Consider the following 21301-nt stretch of genomic DNA (forward strand, 5'->3'; position numbering starts at 1 on the left):
ACAGATTCGAAATTCAAATGTAATATTTTTTTATAATTAAGTGTAACAGTATTTATGGCCAGACTAAGTATATTGCATCCATTATCTCCTTGCTTTATTTAATTAACGCCAAGTAAAGCTGGCCGGTCATGATCTTCTCATATTTGTTGCCACTGCAAGGACGCCGGCTTCCTCCAAGGTTTAGGCTATAATCCACCACACGTGCGGGTTGGTAAACATTAATCAAAATTCTTTTTAGTCTAGCCGCTAACGCTTCGGGAATGAATCGAATCGATCGTTAGATTTACTTTAACTGTTATATGAAACTTTTATCTCGACACTAATCTAATCTGCTTCGACAAACCATAGTAGAAGTGTGTGTGAAGGGGCCTCAACTGTAGCACTTAGAAGTATAAATAAGGTACAATATATTCAAAGCGAATATATTCTTGCATTCCATATGTAAATAGCGAGATTGAATGGTGATGCATCACAGTGGAAAATTCGTTCAGCATTCGAGCTATTTTAAAACGTATGTAATGTTAAATGTTTTATTGATCCGCGTTTGTGTCTGATAGAAAGGCAAGGAACGTTCTAGATGGTATGCTCTTTTGTTCGACTTTTTGCGGAAACAAGGTTCAGCGCGCGGTTTTGCTCGTTTGGAAAGCGGATTAAAATAGTCTGTTATATCCCTATGTTTACGTTGTAACTATACATATATTTATACTAATATTAAAAGTGGGAGAATGTTTTTGTATGTCCATTACGTAAAGCTCTGAAACGACAGGGGTGAAATTGTGCAAACGCAGGCATTATTTTTTTATTTAATACCTTATTTGTTGATTATATGTTAAATTTGTTATTCATTGTATTATATTTCGGGGCGCAGCTGGTGATTGAAAAACGAATAGAGGACTAAAAATCATCATCATCATCATCATCAGCCCACATATGTTCCCACTGCTGGGACACAGGCCTCCTATGGAGGTTGAGATAATTAAAGTATGTTAAATAATAAGGTATCTTGATTTAAAGTTATACTGAACTACAATAAACATAGAATCAATTTACTTTAAAAGAATACTTTAAATAATAAATATAGCTAGATAAATTTTTAAACTTCGAACGTCAATGTTTCTCTAAATAATAAATTATAGAAGATGCAGCTCTACTCTTTAGTCTATAGATTATAATCCTGAATCTAGCCTTGTATCTAAGTTCTGTACCGCATTGTGTCTCCTAGTGCATCATCAATCATTAAATATATTATTACTAACGTAGCAGAATCGCGCAAGTGATAGATGATGCCAATCTACGATAGCAATTTAGTGTATAATATGCAAGTCATATTCTATCCTACTATATTATCACACTAATATTATAAATGCGGAAGTTTGTAAGGAAGTGTGTGTATGTTTGTTGCTCTTTCAGGCAATAACTACTGCTTGCTGATTGCAATGAAATTTGGTACGTAGACAGCTGGACAACTGGAATAACGGATACGGACTTACGCGAGTGAAACCGCGGGGCGCAGCTAGTTACTAAATATTATTAAGTTAAGATTAGGGCCGAGTGAAACGTACATAATATATAATGACAATATAAGTCGATAAATAAAATGTATAGCAAACAATTCAATCGTAAACCCTTCTGGTGGGTCGGTCTTGTCAAGTACCCTTCTCCTGAAGAGCTTACATGTACATTCGTGAACATTTTGGGTTAATACATGTTACATTTAGAGCTAGACTAGTAGCTAGCCTGGATGTACCGTTGATATGGACTTATTAGCTATGAAATTGCTTATTCATTTTGAAGTTAAGGAGATGGTCCGTCGATTCTTGAGGTGTAGAACAGATGTATAATGTATTTCATTGATACCTACGAGTTAAAAATAAATCTCAATTTCGTTATAAGTACATAAAAGCCAAGATTAAACCCAAATCATCACTCATTTTGCCATTATCTCACGCTAGCCTTTATTGACCGCTACGCACGCGAGCCGCCGAAGAATTGAAGAAAATGTAAGAGCCGGTATTAAAAAGTTGCGTATATTATGTTTGGTATATACTGAAATTTTATTTATTTATTTATTTATTTATTCATTTATTTATTTACACTTTGTTGTGCTGGCATACACAACGCATCCTTAAAATAAATGTCTTAAAACTAAACCAGCACAGCGGGCGGCCTTATCACTAAAGAGTGATCTCTTCCAGGCAAACAAAAAAAAAGTATATAAATACATGAATATATTCATATAAACGTATTATATAACATACATAAGTATATATAAATTAAATAAATATAATTTTAGATACATATATTCATTAGTAAAAAGATATGAATTCATTCAAAAACTAAAAGTAAGAAAGTATACATAAATTAAAATAAAGAAGAAAGATTTTAATTAATAATTATTTAATTAAGAAATATTAATAAGTATTAATCATTTAGCAGAATATTCTAGAATTTTATTTATAAGAATATTATTTGTTTTATTATGTATAGATGGTTACTCTTTAAGATATTATTTTTATTTAAAATTAAGATTAATTTATTCTTTATTTATTCGAGTTCGTGGTATATTACCACGTTATCGTTACGATAAATTAATTATATTAATGAATAAAGCGTCATAACTATATCAATTATTACATTAAATGTATGTTAAAATTTCGCAAGATACGCTTAAGGTAGGTAGATTGCGAAAATAATTTTATAAGAAAAAAAACGAGCAATGAAATAGTGTGTTGACCAGTAGCGAGCCATCTTGATTGTTGTGAAGGTGGCTGGCCTTTTAAGGGAGATGAAACCTGTAAACTATCATACCAACTATATAGGATATGTAGTGACAATAATAAACTCACCAAATGAAATAAGGCCGCTATTAAGCATTGTCAGCTTTATGCTATTCGGGATGGACACCAGGCTGGTGGTCCCTGACGGTTTATTGTCCTTCTTCTTCGGCTTCTTCTCCAGGTCGTACCGTGGTGCCGAGCGCGACCGATGCTTCCTCTGGCTGGTGGCCAGGGAGGGCCCCCGCTGACCCGTTCGTGACGACATATTATTTAATTTCCAGTTCTTAAAAACACATCATACACACGCACTACGTATTAAACACTACACTGTCACTAGCTATATCAGATACTCATTGCACTGCACTGCTGGTTAACACCTGGAACAAAGAAATAGTACTGTTATCAATACTAATATTATAAAGCTGAAGAGTTAATTGTTTATACGCACTAATCTCACGAACTAGTGGTCCGATTTGAAAAATTGTTTCAGTGTAAGATGGCCCATTTGTTAAGGAAGGCTATAGGCTATATATGTACACGGACGAAGCCGGGACGGACCGCTAGTAAATAATATCCAACCAATTGGGAAAGTAGTTCTGTCTCCTGTTATACATTCACAATTAAATCGTTAAATCGATGTTCTTGAAATTTGATAGACGTAAGCGGCACTTTGGAAATCTACATAGTTTATTTTATTTTTGATACAAACTAAATGGAGTGGAAATATTTGGCCTACACATATATAACTTTACGTTACTGATTTATATTTATGCAATAAAATTATTCAATTAATCTACTATCCCACAATCTTTGCATTTTAGGTTTATGCTTTTACAGAGCAATTTCTACTCATGTCTAGATGTGCAATCAGTAATAAAAAAATCATCTTAAATATCTTTAAAAAAAATACATGGTTTGAAATTTTATGTAAACCGAACCGAACTCTCTTAAAGCATCACTTATTGTATTTTTTTAAGATGAAATACTCAAGCTGCTAAGATGTTTATCATCCAATTTCCCGAACATTGACTTCAAAAGAAACCATTATTAATATTTCCTATTAAAGAATTTAATATTTTACCTCTTTGCATTGGAAGGCGGTAAAAGTTTCCTTTCAAATTAATTTCCTCTATTTGCATTGCTTGTTGGCATTATTCAAGATTTTATCGCGAAATACTTCTGCATTTGGAGCGTAAGAGTATTTTAGTTTGGTAAGTATTCTAAAGTTATACACAGTCTGCATAAAACATCGCGTTAACGGGAGTTCGACCCACTTAGCTTGCAAACGAAATGACACGTCGATGAAACTTAATTAAAACTACCCTCATTAAGTTTTTGTTTATATATGTCACCTTGTTTCCTAGAATTTCTCAAGTAGTTTTCATCTTTTCATCGGGTGTTGGCGCGACGGCTTTTGTTTATAATAATGTTGCTAGTAATTCTGAATGTTTTCGCGGAAATGGCGAAAGGATTAACTGAAATTATGAAATTAAATTTGAGTGGTTATTATTTTATTATTTATGTTGTCACAAATTAGCTTTTTTTATTACTGAAAATTTTTTACTGTGTGAACTGATTTTTATGTTCTTTTTTTTAAAGCTGGGACCTGCCATGTCCTATTTAAATTGGTCTAGTTCTGGCAATTTGACGGCGATTTATTTTTTTGTTTAAATAATTATTGTTTTATTTATAATAAAAACCATAAACTATAATATCTAAAATATTAATTACGTTGCAAAACCGAAACGACGTCTTTGATTTCATCAAAGTCTGAAACAATTCGCTCAAGCGTCCGTTACATACACCAACAATTTTTACCTTCATGCACTCGAATAACATCTTCATAAAATAATTACCGCGGACGTCATAAAACATGGTTGCGTGGTAGAAACAGTGATAGCGCTAACAGATGCCTCTGTAGTTTATTATAAACTATAACATTCCACTAACACCACATTAAACAACTATTAAACGTGATTAATGGTGTTTGCTTCGATAATCTTTGAAAATAGCGGAACATTTTATTCGGGAGAAAGTTAATTTATTGGGTACTAACTTTTACTGGTGCACTGGTTTCGAGCGAGTTTTAATAGCCTCCAATGTACCCCATGATCTGTACAAGAATTTAATTTATTTTCATATAATATTTTATCGCAAGCATCCCCGATCAGGCAGTTATGACAGTTAGACGGATGAAGTTAATATCGCATTTATGGTATCAATTATACTGAAAGTTGATTATTTCTGTTATTGCTGGTAAATGGACTGATGGACGCCACCGCCCGTGAACATTTACAGAAGACTACACGAAAAGCGATTCCTTTTGAAATTTTAATGAATAAAAGTAAACAAAACAATTTTTAATTACTCATTTTCAATGTGTTAAGCTTATAACTAAAGGTTTTTTTATAAGGCATACAATATTGTAAACATTACAATTATTATTTTGCTAATATTATAGATGCGAAAGTATGTTTGTCATTCGTTTATCTGTCTTGTTTTACTCGGCTTCAGCGATTTTATGTTGTAGTTTTTATGTCCGTAGATAGGAAGGAGGCTAGAGAGTTCCATGTTGATAATTCAATCAATTTTCTAAGACCATGCGATAGAAGTCACGGGCAACAGCTAATAATAGATAAAAATGAAAGATATAAAGAATAAAAACATGAGAGATGCTTATATATCAAAATTATCTCTTTATAAATTAATACGATAAGAAATAAATGGCATGGATAAAATACTAGAATTCACGCGAGGCGATGATTCAATATCCATCAGGAGATCATAAAGTTAACGACTTTTTCATTGATTCAAATCCCAATCTCTTTGGAGGCTGTAATATTTCGGAGCCGCCTCGTCGTATAAGCTGATTAATTTGGTAATCTAAGCCATCAATCTCGTATATTGACAATGTGCAGTGTTAGATCCGTGTAATATTTGATACTAGGTGTATGTCGCTGTTTCGCCTGCGCTGTCAAAGGAAATTTCCAGGGGAATTCAGTGTTTTGTATGTGGGAGTCGAACACGCTTCGGCACGAATTGGGCCAGCTCGCACTGGGGAAGTACCACACCGCCACTGAAGACCGGCGTGAAATAGTAGCAAGCTATTGTGCTACGTTCGGTAAGTGGAGGAGCTGAGTCCTTTTCCTTACCCTTCCCAGTCCTTTCCTTTTCTTTCGTCAATCCTTTCATAATCCCTTTGCAATTAAAAATCGGCAATCCACTTGTAGAGGCGTAAAGTTTGCGATCGACCTTACATCTTAACCATATTCACACAAGTTTACTATAGAATTACTCAATTGTAACGTTAAAGAAAGACAAACAAATAAATTTTCAACCGACTTCAGAAGAAACGAGAAGGTTATCAATTCAAGTGCATTTTTTTTGGCTTTGTTCTCACAGATTACGCGGGTGAAATCGCGGGGCGCAGCTAGTGAGATAATACAGACAAAATTATATTGTGAGAGATACACACAACGGAATTTACAAGTGACTCTAAAAGCAAAAAAAAACCCTATTTATATGCTACAAAATTAATGTATTAAGTATTCTATGAAATCTGTACATAACAAATGAATAGTTTAGAGTTGAGAGATATAAAACCTTTATGTTATTGCTTGATAAATAAAATTGTATTTAACCTCTTTTATTGTGAAGGCATAATATTTCCTCACTTGAAGAATTTTGTTGACAGTAGAATAATTAATTGTAACAATACATAACGATATTAGAAAAGTAGTACGATTATTTTATAGATAACAATTTCAAAGAACGTAATATTTCATAAAAAATACGAAATTGCTCCTTCTATTGTAACTTAGGTATAAAATAAATCTTAGGATTTTTCTCTAAACAGCTTTATCACAAGTTCAAAGAATCTTTATAAATACCGAAATACGCCTGTTTGAAAAAATACAGAATTAATAAAATAGAAAGATAAAGATTCTACCCAAGGGTAATTCACAAGAAAGTTGACAGCCAGCCTAAATCCTGATTAAAGATGGCCGACATTATTTCCTTGCCCGAAAATAATACATTGTCAAAGAGACAAGATCGAATCAAAATAATGGATGTTGATTTGAGCCACAAAGAATTCTTTACTCAATATCCTGCTAAAGGTCCTTTCTCATTTTCCTAATACTTCTGTTGTTGAATGATAAATTGGTTTTAATGAATAGGGCGCTTAATAAAAATGGTTTTATGTCTTATCCTTTGTTTATATCTGCTTATGTTCCTTAACCTTTTGGCAAAGGTAACCAGTAAGATGAGCAATTATTTAATTCAGAAATTATTTTATTTTATCTTTAATTTATGAATATTATGATTAACTTCTGTATCTTAAAAAAAACGTTTTTAGTATAATGAAATGTATGTTATATTGAAAAGAACTTCAGTACGTGCATTGAATATTGTAACATTTTTATCCATAAAATAACGTGTTTTCGGATTCTACCTTTTTTGCTATTTATCATATTATCTTACCGTCAAAAACAGTTCTTATCAACGCGCTATTAGCTTCACCTATATGTTTATATGTTTGTATGTAACCGACGAAAAGCAGTGGTGGCTCAGTGGTGAGAACCTCGGACTTCAAAATCGAAAAGTCGAGGTTCGTGACCGGGGCGAGCGTGCAGGAAATAAATTGATTTTTCAATTTATCTGCACATGTGGATAACATCACCACTGCTTAAAACGGTGAAGGAAAACATCGTGAGGAAACCGGCATGTTCAAGAATCAAAAAATTTCGACGACATGCGACATCTGCCAACCCGCACTTGGCCAGCGTGGTGGATTATGGCCTAAACCCTCATAGGAGGCCTGTGTCCCAGCAGTGGGAACATATATGGGCTGAAGATGATGATGATGATGATGTAACCGACTACTTTAGACTCGAGGTTGATCCACTTTAAGCCGAGACTTTTTATTCAATACTAGCAAACTCGGCGAACTCCGTTTCGCCACCAGATGGCTTCGTTTTTCCCGCTTTTCTGTTGAAATTTTTCCGGAATTTTCTTTGCTATAAACCTCACGACGCCCAAGACCTTTCCAACGAATGCAAAACCGTGGAAATCGGTTCGTGCGTTCTGGAGTTATAGCGTCAGGAAGGAAAACCCGACTTATTTTTATATAGTAGATTTATACACTTATCAAGGACCGGTACGTTTACTCTGTATAAAAGCAAGTGAGATAATTTAGTACATTCTATCATTAAAGTATTACTCTTATTGGAACAATCTATGATCCTTCTTCCTGTCGTTGACATTCATAAATACAAACAATGAGGCAAAGCGAGGCGAAGCGAAGCGAGAGAAAACGAGACGTACATTATAATTCGAACTATTTAACAAATAAATACAGATAGTAGTATAGTTTCATGTATATAAAGTATACTTTTGGCCATTTTTATCACAAACAATAAGTCAATAGCACTATTTCTGTTATTTTCCCGTCTTATATAACCAAAAATCTTTATTGGAGTCCACATTATTAGGTCAAACGGTCTATAAAAGCCAACTAGACCCACTTCTCGTCGAAAAGCGTGTTGTATCTTCAATCAGGCTTCTTTCTATTGTTCTCACTTCAAATAAAGCTCGAGAACTTTTAATCATTATTAGTATTTTTGTATTTGGTATTGCAATATGATAGTTGGGGTTATTTTTCCATTTTATTGTAGCGAGTGTTAGCAATTACGCATTTAATTATTTTTGCGGACTAGCCTATTTGGCCAACTGTCGAAAGGGTAATATCCCTATCTATTATCCTTGTTGTTTATTGTATAATGTCAATGAAAATCAGGCTAAAACAATCAAACTAATGAAGCGTAGTCAGACATTTATTAAATTAAATTGTCTATACAAATTAATTTAGTCTTGTCAATAAGTGTTTCAATTTTATTTATTTGGATTAATGTATATATTATAGTAGCTGACACTGTGCCGTTCTTATTATTAATATATTAAGAGATTATCTCTTATTACTCAGAGACTCTTATTACTAATATTCAGAGATATGAAATTTCCCCCTCCGGGCCGATTCTCGGACCTACCCGATATGCACACAAAATTTTATGAGAATGGGTGCAGTCGTTTCGTAGGAGTATGGTAACTAACATTGAGATTACACGAGAATTTTGTTTATATAGATAATGCACGCAGGTCAAACGTATAATATACAAGAATTATGGTTTGTTGATATACTGATTCACTAATCGATGGGGCTTTATGGTAATTTTTAGACATGACATCTGATGCATATATATGCACCACATGCTCGTAACAGAAAATATTGTAATTATAGAAAAATGTATAAATTTTCGTTACGTTATGGAAAACAACATTAAAACTAAGCAAAACGCGAAGAACGACATGTAATAACTATATATAACATAGCTATATAACCGATCCTTAATATCCCAACTTCCCACATTGTCTTACGAGCAACTTTTCGACCTTTGACCTTTGAACGATATTAAATGACTGACAGCAATTATTGAGCCGGCAAAGGAGACAAAAAATAACAAATAAACCTTGTATCAAATTCTAAAAAATGATTATCACTTATAATAAACTAACGGCTTGTCCCGGCTCCGACTAGGTTGACCAAGGATAAAGTATAACCTAATACACTTATAGACAACATGGCTTTCTATTGCTAAAATGATTTTAAAAATTTGTTCACTAGGTTCAGTTTACCCTCTACAACGTCACAAACTAACAAATTCACAAACTTTACCCCTTACACTATTAGTAGATATATATTAGTATAAACTTATTGTTTATGACTTGGACAATTTTAATTCTAGAGACTGTGGTTTCTCTATAATTGGACAGATTAACAAAGTCGAGTGATATGGTTGTTAATGAAACGTAAATTAATAGTCTCGATAACTTGTTCATAAGACTTTGAAAAATAACTCCATATATCTGCCAAATACGTTCAAGCAACCTAAATCAGTTTTCAGTATTCCCAGAGTGAACCAACCTTTGTTATTCCTCTGCCACTTACCAAAAACACCTACTTGTATAGAAGCTTCCAGATCTTGCAAGATTGATCACGTTAATCCCTTTTACTGTTCAAAGAACTAATACAAAAACATAATTGGGTTTCTAGGTCACGGCTCAATGTGATATCTTATAAGACGGTGATAAAACACGTAATATAATATACGGCCGAAACCACATCTGTGGACATTTATCACTGCCATTGCATATAACATCTCTTGGGAAACATTCACGCGTTTTTAACGAGCGATTAACGAAACATCATTAATCATTTGTTATAGTAAACAATCACTTTTCCGTGTAAATTTATGGATAAGCTCTAAGTATTGTTGTTGTTTCACTTTTTTGTAAAATTATCTTGTTTGCTACAAACAAGCGCCCACAGATGCTATGAAACGAAAGTTTAAAAGAGATTTTATAAATGGAATCAAACGAAGGTACCAATGTACCTACGTTCCCAATTTCTGGCCACTTAGAAAATTTCGAGTACGGCTTTCCCGCCATTATCAGAAAGCATTCCAAATTCAAACAGATGATGAATGAGCCGGCCGTTGTCGGCTGATCGCTGGACCTTTCAGTGACTTCTGTAATGTTGTTTGAAGTGACCGCGTCAGCGCTTTGATCGCACGGAAGCCTTTTCAATTTCATTCTACGCATTTAGACATGTGCTGGGTTGGGAGAAATGAAATTATTATTTGATTTAAGGTTTAAGTGCTAGAATGCTATTTTATGTTTTGTTCAATTTTTGATATCAATTAAACCGTAAATTTAACGTCTAATTCATTTACGACATCTATTATAATATTAATTGTCTGAATATAAAATATATCATCATAATTAAAATCAACAAAAAGACTAATACACGTGTCTCTGTTTCCGACATAATAAAAACAATTTTATTTAATACAATATCTTTTTATGTTTCAATTTTGTTCTGATGAACAGAAAAAAGAAAAAAATTATATCTCGTATAAGCTTTACTTGCTCAAATCAATGCGCCAGCGCCACGGGTGGATGTCCTATTTAAATAAATATACTAATGTGAAAATTCCTCACAAAAATATGACTTTAGTGTTCATGTTTTTAAAATTGATACATCAAATTTACATCAGAAACGACAAAAAATTTAATAATATTGAGTAGCGTATAATGCAACCAAATTAAAGTGTATTTTAACAATACATTAACTCGGTAATTAGAAATGGTCGCCAACAGTCTATTATCATCTGTTTCTGCGACTAAAAATAAACGAAATATCGCTGAATGTATAAAAGATTTCAAAAGCAGGTCACAACTCACAGTGGAAGGTAATTTTGTGTTTTACAGTCGAGCTGACACCTGTACGCTGGTGCATTGTGTATTATTTTGTTATTATACTGCAAGGATATTAATGCATTGAAAATAAGACAGCACCATGTGGAATATTTTATGAGAATAGCTCAGTAAAATGTTAATATTTTGAAGACGAGACATGATAAAATAACGCGTTCAAAAGTTGAAATTAACAATTTGAAAATTATAGACGTTAATGAAGATGAAAAAGAAAACAATTATTTTATCTACATTGTATTTTGGCGCGATCTCATGTTTCTTTTTTCAAATTTAGTGGTTCGGTATTTTATTAAAACACACTGTCGAATATATTATAGTGCTTTAGTTAAGTCATAATATTCCAGCGCTACGAAATAAATGAGATTTTCCTGTAGCAAATTTGTAGAACATACAAGATTTCCCGAGGGTGTCTAAGTTTGTGCTATCATTATTATCTGATTCGTAAATAGATGGGGCAAAAGATTTTTGTTAACAATGTTAACAATAATTTGGGAGAATAATAGATGTTTTATTTTTGAACTTGAATTTGTATTTACGTAATATGATTAATTGAACATTATTTAATCAATTAATCTCATAATTATTAATAAATATCTATTAGGAGAAATATAACCGATACTGATTTTATATAATAAGTTCTGAACAAATTATGTAAGTAACTACCCATTAACAAGATGAGACATTTCACAAATTATTTAATTAAATTATTTGTCATATCTTCAGTTTTAACAAATATGAAATAACTTTTCTTGGACAATGTTTTCCAATTTTCCAATACAAAATAAGTGTTAAAAAATCTTTGCGATGGTTGATGACATAAAGTCACCGTTTGTAAGGGTCCTTATTCTCAGAGCTATCAGAGGAAGTGTGGGTATTAATAATTCAGGACAACGTGTCGACTTTTTTCGTCACATCACTCTTATGTTACCGCAGTTGAAGTCCCAAATTGGTTTATCTGATAACGCTTTTTATCTATACTTTAGCGGATCGTCCCGGCAGATTTAGAAATATATTTTAAAAGCTATAATATTAATCAAAGCATACACAAATTGGACAAAACATGCAATTAAAATCCGTAGTTCTTGAGTTATAAGTAGTGAAACTTATTTTTTATATAATTTCGCTTTTTATTTATTAATTTTGTTTTCATCGTATCAACACTATCCTATGTACTTTTTTCGGATCACCAACAAATTTATTAGTTTAACAAAAATGCTTTTTATCTATAGCATTATAAATGGAATTAAAAACAATACTATAAGCAATGGTCATAATTCGCGAGCGTTAAACATACTTAATAAAGATGCGATATGAGAAATTTACAACAGTTAAAATTCGATCCACATTAGATTTCAACGTAAATCCATCAAGCTTATCCCTTAGGAATAAACATATTGTAAGTTTAAACATATAAGAGTTTTAACTGAATTCATTCAAGTTCAATCGAGGAACAGACAAAGAATTCCAAAGAAAGGCGAACTTTATAATTGCGTCCATAGTTACTTTTGCTTTGCCAATGCCTTCTACTCTGCAGATGGTCCTTACTAGTATATAAATTCGAAAGTAATTATGTCTGTCTATCTGTCTTTTCTCCACGCCTAAACTGAGCTGAGTAGGATGAAATTTGGTACAATGATATTGATTTGTGAACCATGAGAGGACGCAGGATAGGTTTTATCCCGGTAATTCGACGGGAATATATAATTATAATTGATACTCTAAAAAATCAACTTTGAAAAAAAGGAAAACGATTTTAAAGAAGTTTTTCCATAAAACAAAAGTGTACATACAACAATAAAAAACACAGTAATATAATTTTGGTTCTTACTTTCAATAACACCCGTAATTTTTATTTTTTTACAAAAAAGGACCTTTTCACCTACCATAGTACGATAAAATTGTATCTTAACAAAATATATTACGTTACGAGATTTAAAATAAAGACAATCTACACTGCCCTGAAGCGATATCTGACAATATTAAATGAAGAAAAACGATTCCAATGTAATTTGAGTTTAAACTGATTTAATGGCGCCGGTAAAGGAGCTGAAATAAAATATCCATTCATCTGTTTACTTTTATTTCAATTGATTACTATATTATTGTATTACGAACAGGTACATTAATTACTATTAATGTGGGCATATAAAATGATTTAATGTAATGAAATCTTCTTTTTAATTAACCTCTTTATTTGACTTTGACTTTAGAAATTAAAAGTGAACATTATCTATATAATTAAAATTGAATCTCGAAATGTTGCTAAGCGTAAAGTTCGAGAACGACTCGATCACGTCGGTACATTTTTCTAGAAGGTTTCTTATGGAGAGAAGAGACGTTCCTCTTGGAAACTTCAAACACAAACACTCCAAGCAGAAAAACATTTCTAAAGTATATTGCTGCAAATATCAATATTTATAAATAAATAACAAATATTTATACATAAATAACTTGAAAATGAAAATATTTAGATATGTTCCTTAAAAGTAACATTTTCCCACTAAACAAGATAATTACATAAGCTAGCAAGGAAACGAGAAAATATATTAAATTCAACCAACCATCGCGGCGAATAACAGCAGAAAAAAATTAAATGTTGAAGCGCAGTAAAATAATTTCTTAAGAAAATTCGTGTATATATGAAAATAGAGGTTCATTGTAACTGAACAAAAAAAGTCAGTAAAAACGGAGGTAACAGCGCGTAAAAACGTTCAAAAAGTCAACAGAATTGCTTTGATGCAGTCGATTCTCGAAAAATTCGGTTCTGAATGAAAAACACATCCAATTAACATCCAGGGTTGACAGCGAAATAAAAAATTCAAAGCAAGTCTCGCTGGACGCTGAGTTGGAGAAATGCAAGTTTCAGCTTATTACACGTTTTGTACAACCCTACATTTTATTTCAGTAAAAGCAGATGATTTCAAATTTGAGGGCTGTCGAATTTTATGAATCTGCACGAATTTTTTTAAGCGTATTTCGAGAACATTCGAGAAATTTAACTGGAAAATTTTAAAGTTTGTTTTGATGATTTGGAATCATCATATTATTACGTCCGATTTAATAAGAGTTTTAGTAGAGTGCTTAAACGAATTAAAGATAATATAAGCCTGAAAACTTGCATATTGGATTTGACTTGTTTTATTAGTTTTTGTTTTAATTTTATTCAATAATAACACGCTGTAAGGTATCGTATGTCGAAACAATGTTACAATTAGGCAATACAAACGTAGATAGCTAATAGAATTTTGTTAATAGATGTGCTAAAGAGTATCTAATTTGTTCTCCTATTGAATCTATTGTCATTATTGCATTGTAACTGAGTCTTACCGTAATACTTCGGAGAAATAAGAGTCAAATTAAATAAAAGAAAAAGTTTTGGTAAATGATTAGGTAATTTGGCTTTACTAAGTTGAAACATGCGCCGCTTCAAAAAGAAATGGCAAAATTTTCTTTAAGTCTCGTTTATTCAAGGCGTCTTATTAGTTTTATGATTACTCTTTCAAAATACAATTTAACTTTATCTTTACAATATGAATGTAAAAGTAAATTAATACAAATTTACATTTTATAGACCGACCATCAATATAAGGTTATGGAATTTATAACAAGCCTAATAAATTAAGGATAACGAAAACTGGGTTTAATTTTGTAAATGACAGCCGGCTGATGGATAGAACTTTTAATTTTTTTAGGATCGAACACAAAAGATTTTTTAAAGATGTTTGAAATCGATTACGCAGAGAGTTAATAATATAATCGATTAGAATTTCTAAACCCTTTCTATGAGGGGTATTTTCCACCGATTGAATAATACAGCATCTAAACCTAGAAAATGTTCTAAAATAACTTCGGTTAATCTTAATGTTATTATTGTTTTTAAATAATAAGTAATTCATTCAGAAGTTATTGTTTATTACAAATGCGATTGTAACACTTTTTGACTGTATGTTTCATCACGCCGATACCAGTCAATCGATAGTGATAAAATGTTGTATAAATAATTAAACTATAAAGTTTAAAGTATCATAAGATTTCTAAATGCATTTGTTGAAGTATCTCCAAATACCACACTCCCACAGAAAACTGACGTGAAATAATAGCTTGCTATTGTGTATCGTACGGTGAGTGAGGGAGCCGGAGGCCTATTTCCTTCTCCTCGCCCTTCCCAGTCCATTCCTTTTTTCCAGTCATCAACCCTTTCCTTGTCCCTTATCCCTAAAAAGCGGGAAGCGCATTCTCAGAGGTCTGAGCCTCTGCGAATGTTCAAGGGCGTTGGTGATCGTTTACCACCAGGCGAACCGCCAGCTCAGTTGCCCGCTTTGACCTAAAAAAAAAAAAATCTATTGCGATCGAACCTTGATCAATAAATAAATTTTAAAATAAGTCGTCCGTTTAATATTTTAACATTTTGATTATTTATTTAATTTATGGAACACAAAGAATAAACACATATTACATTTTCAGTTGCCCGCTATGACATAAAAAAAAACATTCTACACGTGTACATCTCATAGCTTATCACCGTATTGTTTTCCATATTTCATTTCAAAACATGAGATAATTGAAAAATCCACGACTCACTAGACAGTGGAAGCTTTATGTCCTTTAAAGGATTAAAGAGCGGCCTTCCATGAATCCTTGCTTTCATTTATTGCTTACAAAGAATTAATCGTACATTTTTACACGTGCTAATGGAAATTTCTTTTCACATTTGTATTTATTCGTCCGCTTTTGTATTTAAAATGTAGTTTTTATAACGAGTGCTACGTAATTTATATCTATGTTATGGAATATCATTTATATGTTATGGATTTATTTTAGTTTGCGTTTATTTGTTATTATGTATACGTTTAAAAGATGAAATATATAAATTTGAATTGTATAAGATTGCTGTAGCCTAAGGGGATTTCAACGGCTTAACCGGACTTTAATATTCAGCTCCACTCTTAATTAAAATAAATCACAAATATAATTATATTATACTAGACGCTCGTCCCGGCTCCGCCTGAATATCAAGCTTCCAATTTTATACCAAAGGAACATTTAGTCGGTAAATTGAGGGTAGTTTCTACTTCTCATAGATAAAAAGTAAACCAGTGACATTCCAAAGACCGATTCATTCTAAGACTCTTGTCCTAGCTATAGATTTATTTTACTAGGTATGAATGATTTTTTTTTATTTTTTTTTTTTATATTTTTAAATGACACATTGTAAATGTGAAAATTTGTTGGTTTGGATGTTTGTCCGTTAATCACACTGATACTACTTGGGTTTGGGTTGGTTGGCCGAGCTGAGTGATAGGATACTTTATATCTCAATTAAATGCGCCCTTGGGATTGAACAGGGGGTTCTACTAAATTTTATTATTATCATTATTTTATGTTTTTTTTTTATTTATAAATATATATGTATATTTTTTTTTCATTAAAAGGTTTTAATAAGTTACCGGGTGGCATTTATTGCATTGTAAATTTAGTTTTTGAGATGTTTCTTTAGCAACTTCTTGAACTTTGTAATTGATTCAACTTCTTTAATATATTTTGGTCAGTCATTATATAGTTTGACTCCTTCGAAAACGATACTTTTTCTGCCGTAACTTGTCCTGGGACAAAGCAGCACTATATGGTTAGCGCGCCGACTCATACGATTGGTGTGTTCTATTGTGGTAGTAAATTTGATATGTGAATGAATATTTTAATGCCATTAACGAGAATAATGACATTTAAATGTAGTTCATAGAGCATCTTTTGGCATAACTCCTTTAACAACTGCCGCTGAAAAAGATTTTTCGCGTTGCAACCTGAACTTGACTTTTACAGAAGTAATATTAGATAATTTACAATATATTATTATACATGATGCCGTTTTAATACAGAAATGCTTCGTAAAATAGCCCTCTCCTATACTTAGGAATTTTCATCGTAGGTAGAATTGTCGAGATATTTATATTATCATCGTGGGGTGTCCCTTAGGCTTTAAACCGAAAGAGTAGAAGAAATTCGATGTCTGAGGTGGGATCATGGTTGGCCGAGATACTAGGCGGTTACGGTTCGGCAAAAAGATGCGATTTCGAATCCCGCCTCATGATCAATGTTTTTCTATTCTTTTATTATTTCTCAACTCTATTATCACTTAATTTTAAGTATCTGTCTACGATATAAAAGTTTATTTATGTAAGTTTATTGCTATATTATCTATTTTCAGTGGTGAGACTCGGATCCTCACTATATTGCTAAATGAATCTTAAGATAATTCGTAACCACGTGACAGTTGCATAGAAACATAACCTAAAAATAAGTTTTCAAGACATTACACGTAATATAAAATCCTTGCATGTTCCACATATGTGTGGGTAAGATAATTTAACTCGAATGATTTATGTATTCGCGCTAGGTCACTGGAGTTGGGATTTTCGTTCAAGAAATAATTCATTTTTCATCGATGTAAGAAATATTCAGGGGTTTAAAGAAATTTTATAAACCGAACTTTGAGACCATCTGCGGTAAATGTAAAACAGACATCGGTGAACGAAATAACTTGTGTTAAAGTTTGGAGTACGGTTAGACTTGAGTGCGAATTTCGCGTTCTGTTAAGACCTGGTTTTGTATTATTTAGGTCACAATTTTATAATGAGATTTATGTCATGACGAGCTGGTTCGTAGTTCGCTTGATGTTAAGCGATAACCACTGCCTAGGAATAAATGCAGAGGCAGGGTATCGTTATTCGTTAGCGAACTAAGCTGAATTTAAATAGAACCATACAGAAGGCACCAGTTTTTAAATAAAAACAGTATCATCAAACTTTATTCAGTCGAACGTTTTGTTAAATAACATAAAAAATTATTCAAATTGAGAGCTTCCTCCTTTTTTGAAGTCGGTAGAAAATAAACCCCGTTACTTACATATCGCGGGTCGCTTTGGCGGCCATATTCGTATCCATTCAATTCGAGATAAAAAATGTGTTTTCGTCAGTGTGGGAACTTTGTAATTTACGAGTCTGCGATTCGGAATACAAATGTCTCTTATGTGTGTGTATGTTTTTGTTACACCACAGATAACATAATATTATGCTAGGTTATATTTTTCATTATAAACTATGAGTAGTATTAGATACAAAATATTATTGGAATGGTAATGAGTCTATGTAAACACAGGTCAAAGAATTGATGAAAATCTTCCTTAAGCTATAAGCTAATTTGTAAACATAGTACTTAGATATGTACTGCATACTGCAAACTAAAATGATAAATACGACGAGTTAAAACTGCCTATCTTATAAACCTTATGACATACATTTAATTACTAATAATCTAATAATATTTTGTTCCTCTCTTATGATACAATACTTGAGTTATAATATACGAAAATCATACTTCTGTTTCTCTCAGTATTGACCTAGTCTCAATATAAGTTACGACTCAGAAACTTATCCAATATCTGCCTGTACTTTTGTAGGAAACTTGACTTATTATCCAGTAAAATCTTAAGAAGTTATGTGGTATTCCGCATCAACTTGTACATAGCGAGATAATGTAGATAAATTTTTATTTTTATTATGCGTGATTTATTCGTTGTTTATTATGACTTTCAATACATATTTGATATTTAAATCATTTGATAATAAAAACATTAATCATATAATTATGGAATTATCTTAAAAGATGTAATAAATATGCAGTTGAATTGTTTATCTCCTCCTTTTTTTAAGATGGTTGAAAATAGTGAACGAAAAAATTTCTCATTGGTTCAGAACAAACTTTGTAGAATTGCTTTCATAAACCTATATGAAACTTATCTTTCTGTTTTTAATATTTTCAATTTACACAATTACGTATTCAAATTATTATAATTCGAATAAATACTTTCATCTTTATAAAAGTCGGTTAAAAAAGGTTTGAAATTCCAATGCTTAGAACCGCCCGCGGTGTCAGATGCATTTTTCAAAGTTATAGCATGCTCGAAAAATAGCCGAAAGCAAAACTCGAATGGAGTATGATTTTTACATTACAAAAATGTTGGAAATAGTTTTAATATTTTCATTATATCCTATTATGTGTTTGCGTTTGCTTTCTAATGCGTTTAATATTATATATTACGTTTGAACAGGTATATAGTCGTGTCAACAAGTTTAAAAACGTGGCTTTCTGCATCATTCTATTCGGAATGGCGTCTAGAAAATGTTCGACTCTAAAATATGTTTTTATTGAGTTAACAGATACGAGAACTTCTCTTTTAAGTATTCCTTATTATATATTCAAAAATCGTTGCGTTTATTTTTATGTCACTTTTATTCTCTGAGCTAAATAAGAATGGCGATGATGATGCAGGTCTTTTATTTCGACTCATACACGATTCTACCATCATTTACTTATACTGGACATTTTTGGGGTTTTATTAAGTTGTATTCTGGAGAAAGGGTTTTAAACAAGCAGTAATAAACCCTCTGAAGGTGCCAATCGTCAGTTTTTATACATCCCCATGACCCGGAAGCAGTAGGTGATAGTCTCTCGAGATATTTATCTCGAGTTAAACGATCTGGAGTTCAAAACAGTATTATCATCGCTGTCGAACCGCGGCCATAATGCTTAGACCCTTTCTGAAGAGAGTACGCACCTCGTTTTATTACATACCTATTTAGTTCTTGAACCATTGAAGCTTATATGAGTTTCCTTTTTGCAGAATGGAGCCAATTATGTAGGTATTATGCACTTTTTTCATTATCTCGTCTTAAATTACGTCTATAATTTCATAAAACTTCTTTCTCGTTCCTATGTTAATAACCTAGTTACCCAGTATAATAAATACGCTAACGCGTAGTGTAGAAGGGATATAGAAGTTAATGTAACGTGCATTAACTATCGAATACTCTGTGCCTAGTGTCTTCATTTTTTGTTGGCAATATGGTTGCAAAAAAAGTTTCTTGGCAATTTCAAATTGTATTGCCTAGATATCGTTTGAATTTTAACTAACCAGATTATTTACCCGTTTGTGATAAGCAGTTAACTTTTTTTAAATTTAGCGCCAAAATTGCTAGTTTTTTGTTTTAACTAGCTTGCGCCCGCGGCTTTGCTTACGTGGAATTAGGAAATTTACAAATGGTTAGTGACTTTCCGCCCGGATTTCAAGGTTGCTGTTTTATCCCAAGGGAGCATTTAATCGGAGTAAAAAGTATCCTATCACCCAAGTCAGCTCATACCCTGTCTGTATATCAAATTTCATCAAAATCCGTTCAGTAGTTACAGCGTGATTGACGGACAAACATCCAAACAAAAAAAACTTTCACATTTAAAATATTAGTGTGATAATGTGGTAGATAGCTAACGAAAAAAGGCTAATAGTTATTGCCAAAATTTTATAATTACACAAAGCAATTATTAGTACTTGTATTTCTTTCTTTTCTTGTTATCATTTCTGTTATAAAAGCGAATTAAAAGAGGATACTTATAATCCTCTTTCATAAAGGTAAAAAAAATATTTAACCTTTCTTGAAAAATAATGTAATATAAGCACAAAGCATAGAATGTCCAAGCACTCCCTTGTCTGAACATCTTACAACAAACAAGCCATATCTGCTACCATAACTTGCTTTCAACGGGGAACAATAACTTGGTTGAAGATAACTGAAATATACAAAACGTCCGCTTCGGAAGCACGGCTCACCTGCTTTTGTTCGCTGATAAATAAAGCAATTTAACGCGACAAGTTTTACTTTGCTCTAGTGGTGTGTAGGTAGCTTAATATTTGGATGTCGATGACCCACTAGTATTATTAATGCGATAGTAGTTATACCCGTCTGAATCCTCACGCCTTAACCATGCAACCTATTTAGATACTTTAGTACAGAGATAGTTTAAGACCTGAAAAATCCTTTTTATATTGTATAGTTTATATCCCGGATCCACGGGAACAGAAAGTATGCGAGGAAACTATCGGTCTATGTTGTTTGCCTTTGATAATAGTTATACCAAACTAAACAGGGCGGGGTTGAATGTTCTTTAAATTATCTTCAGAGTTAATATTGAAGGAGGCTGGCCAAGTGCGTGAAAGATATATAAAATGTGTATATATCTTATTTAGTTTATTATACATGCTATACAATGAAGCCTGATGGATGGTCGTTCAATGTCCTCGAAACACAGGACCACACTATAACTTATTTTTTGATTCGTGTGCAAAATATTATGATTTA

General features: G+C 32.3%; 1 protein-coding gene across 2 annotated transcripts in view; it reads right to left on the reverse strand.

Annotated features, from left to right (window-relative positions):
* LOC119831810 (receptor-type tyrosine-protein phosphatase kappa) overlaps nucleotides 1–21301 on the reverse strand; it is a 123812-nt gene that overhangs the window by 66845 nt on the left and 35666 nt on the right. For both annotated transcript variants that reach the window (XM_038355342.1, XM_038355341.1), the window contains exon 2: nucleotides 2847–3154. In XM_038355342.1, the coding sequence (XP_038211270.1) occupies nucleotides 2847–3042 (196 nt within the window). In that variant the 5' untranslated portion in view covers nucleotides 3043–3154. The remainder of the gene's footprint in view (nucleotides 1–2846; nucleotides 3155–21301) is intronic.

The sequence above is a fragment of the Zerene cesonia genome, chromosome 14 (genome assembly GCF_012273895.1).
Source record: "Zerene cesonia ecotype Mississippi chromosome 14, Zerene_cesonia_1.1, whole genome shotgun sequence".
Taxonomy (NCBI): Eukaryota; Metazoa; Arthropoda; class Insecta; order Lepidoptera; family Pieridae; genus Zerene; species Zerene cesonia.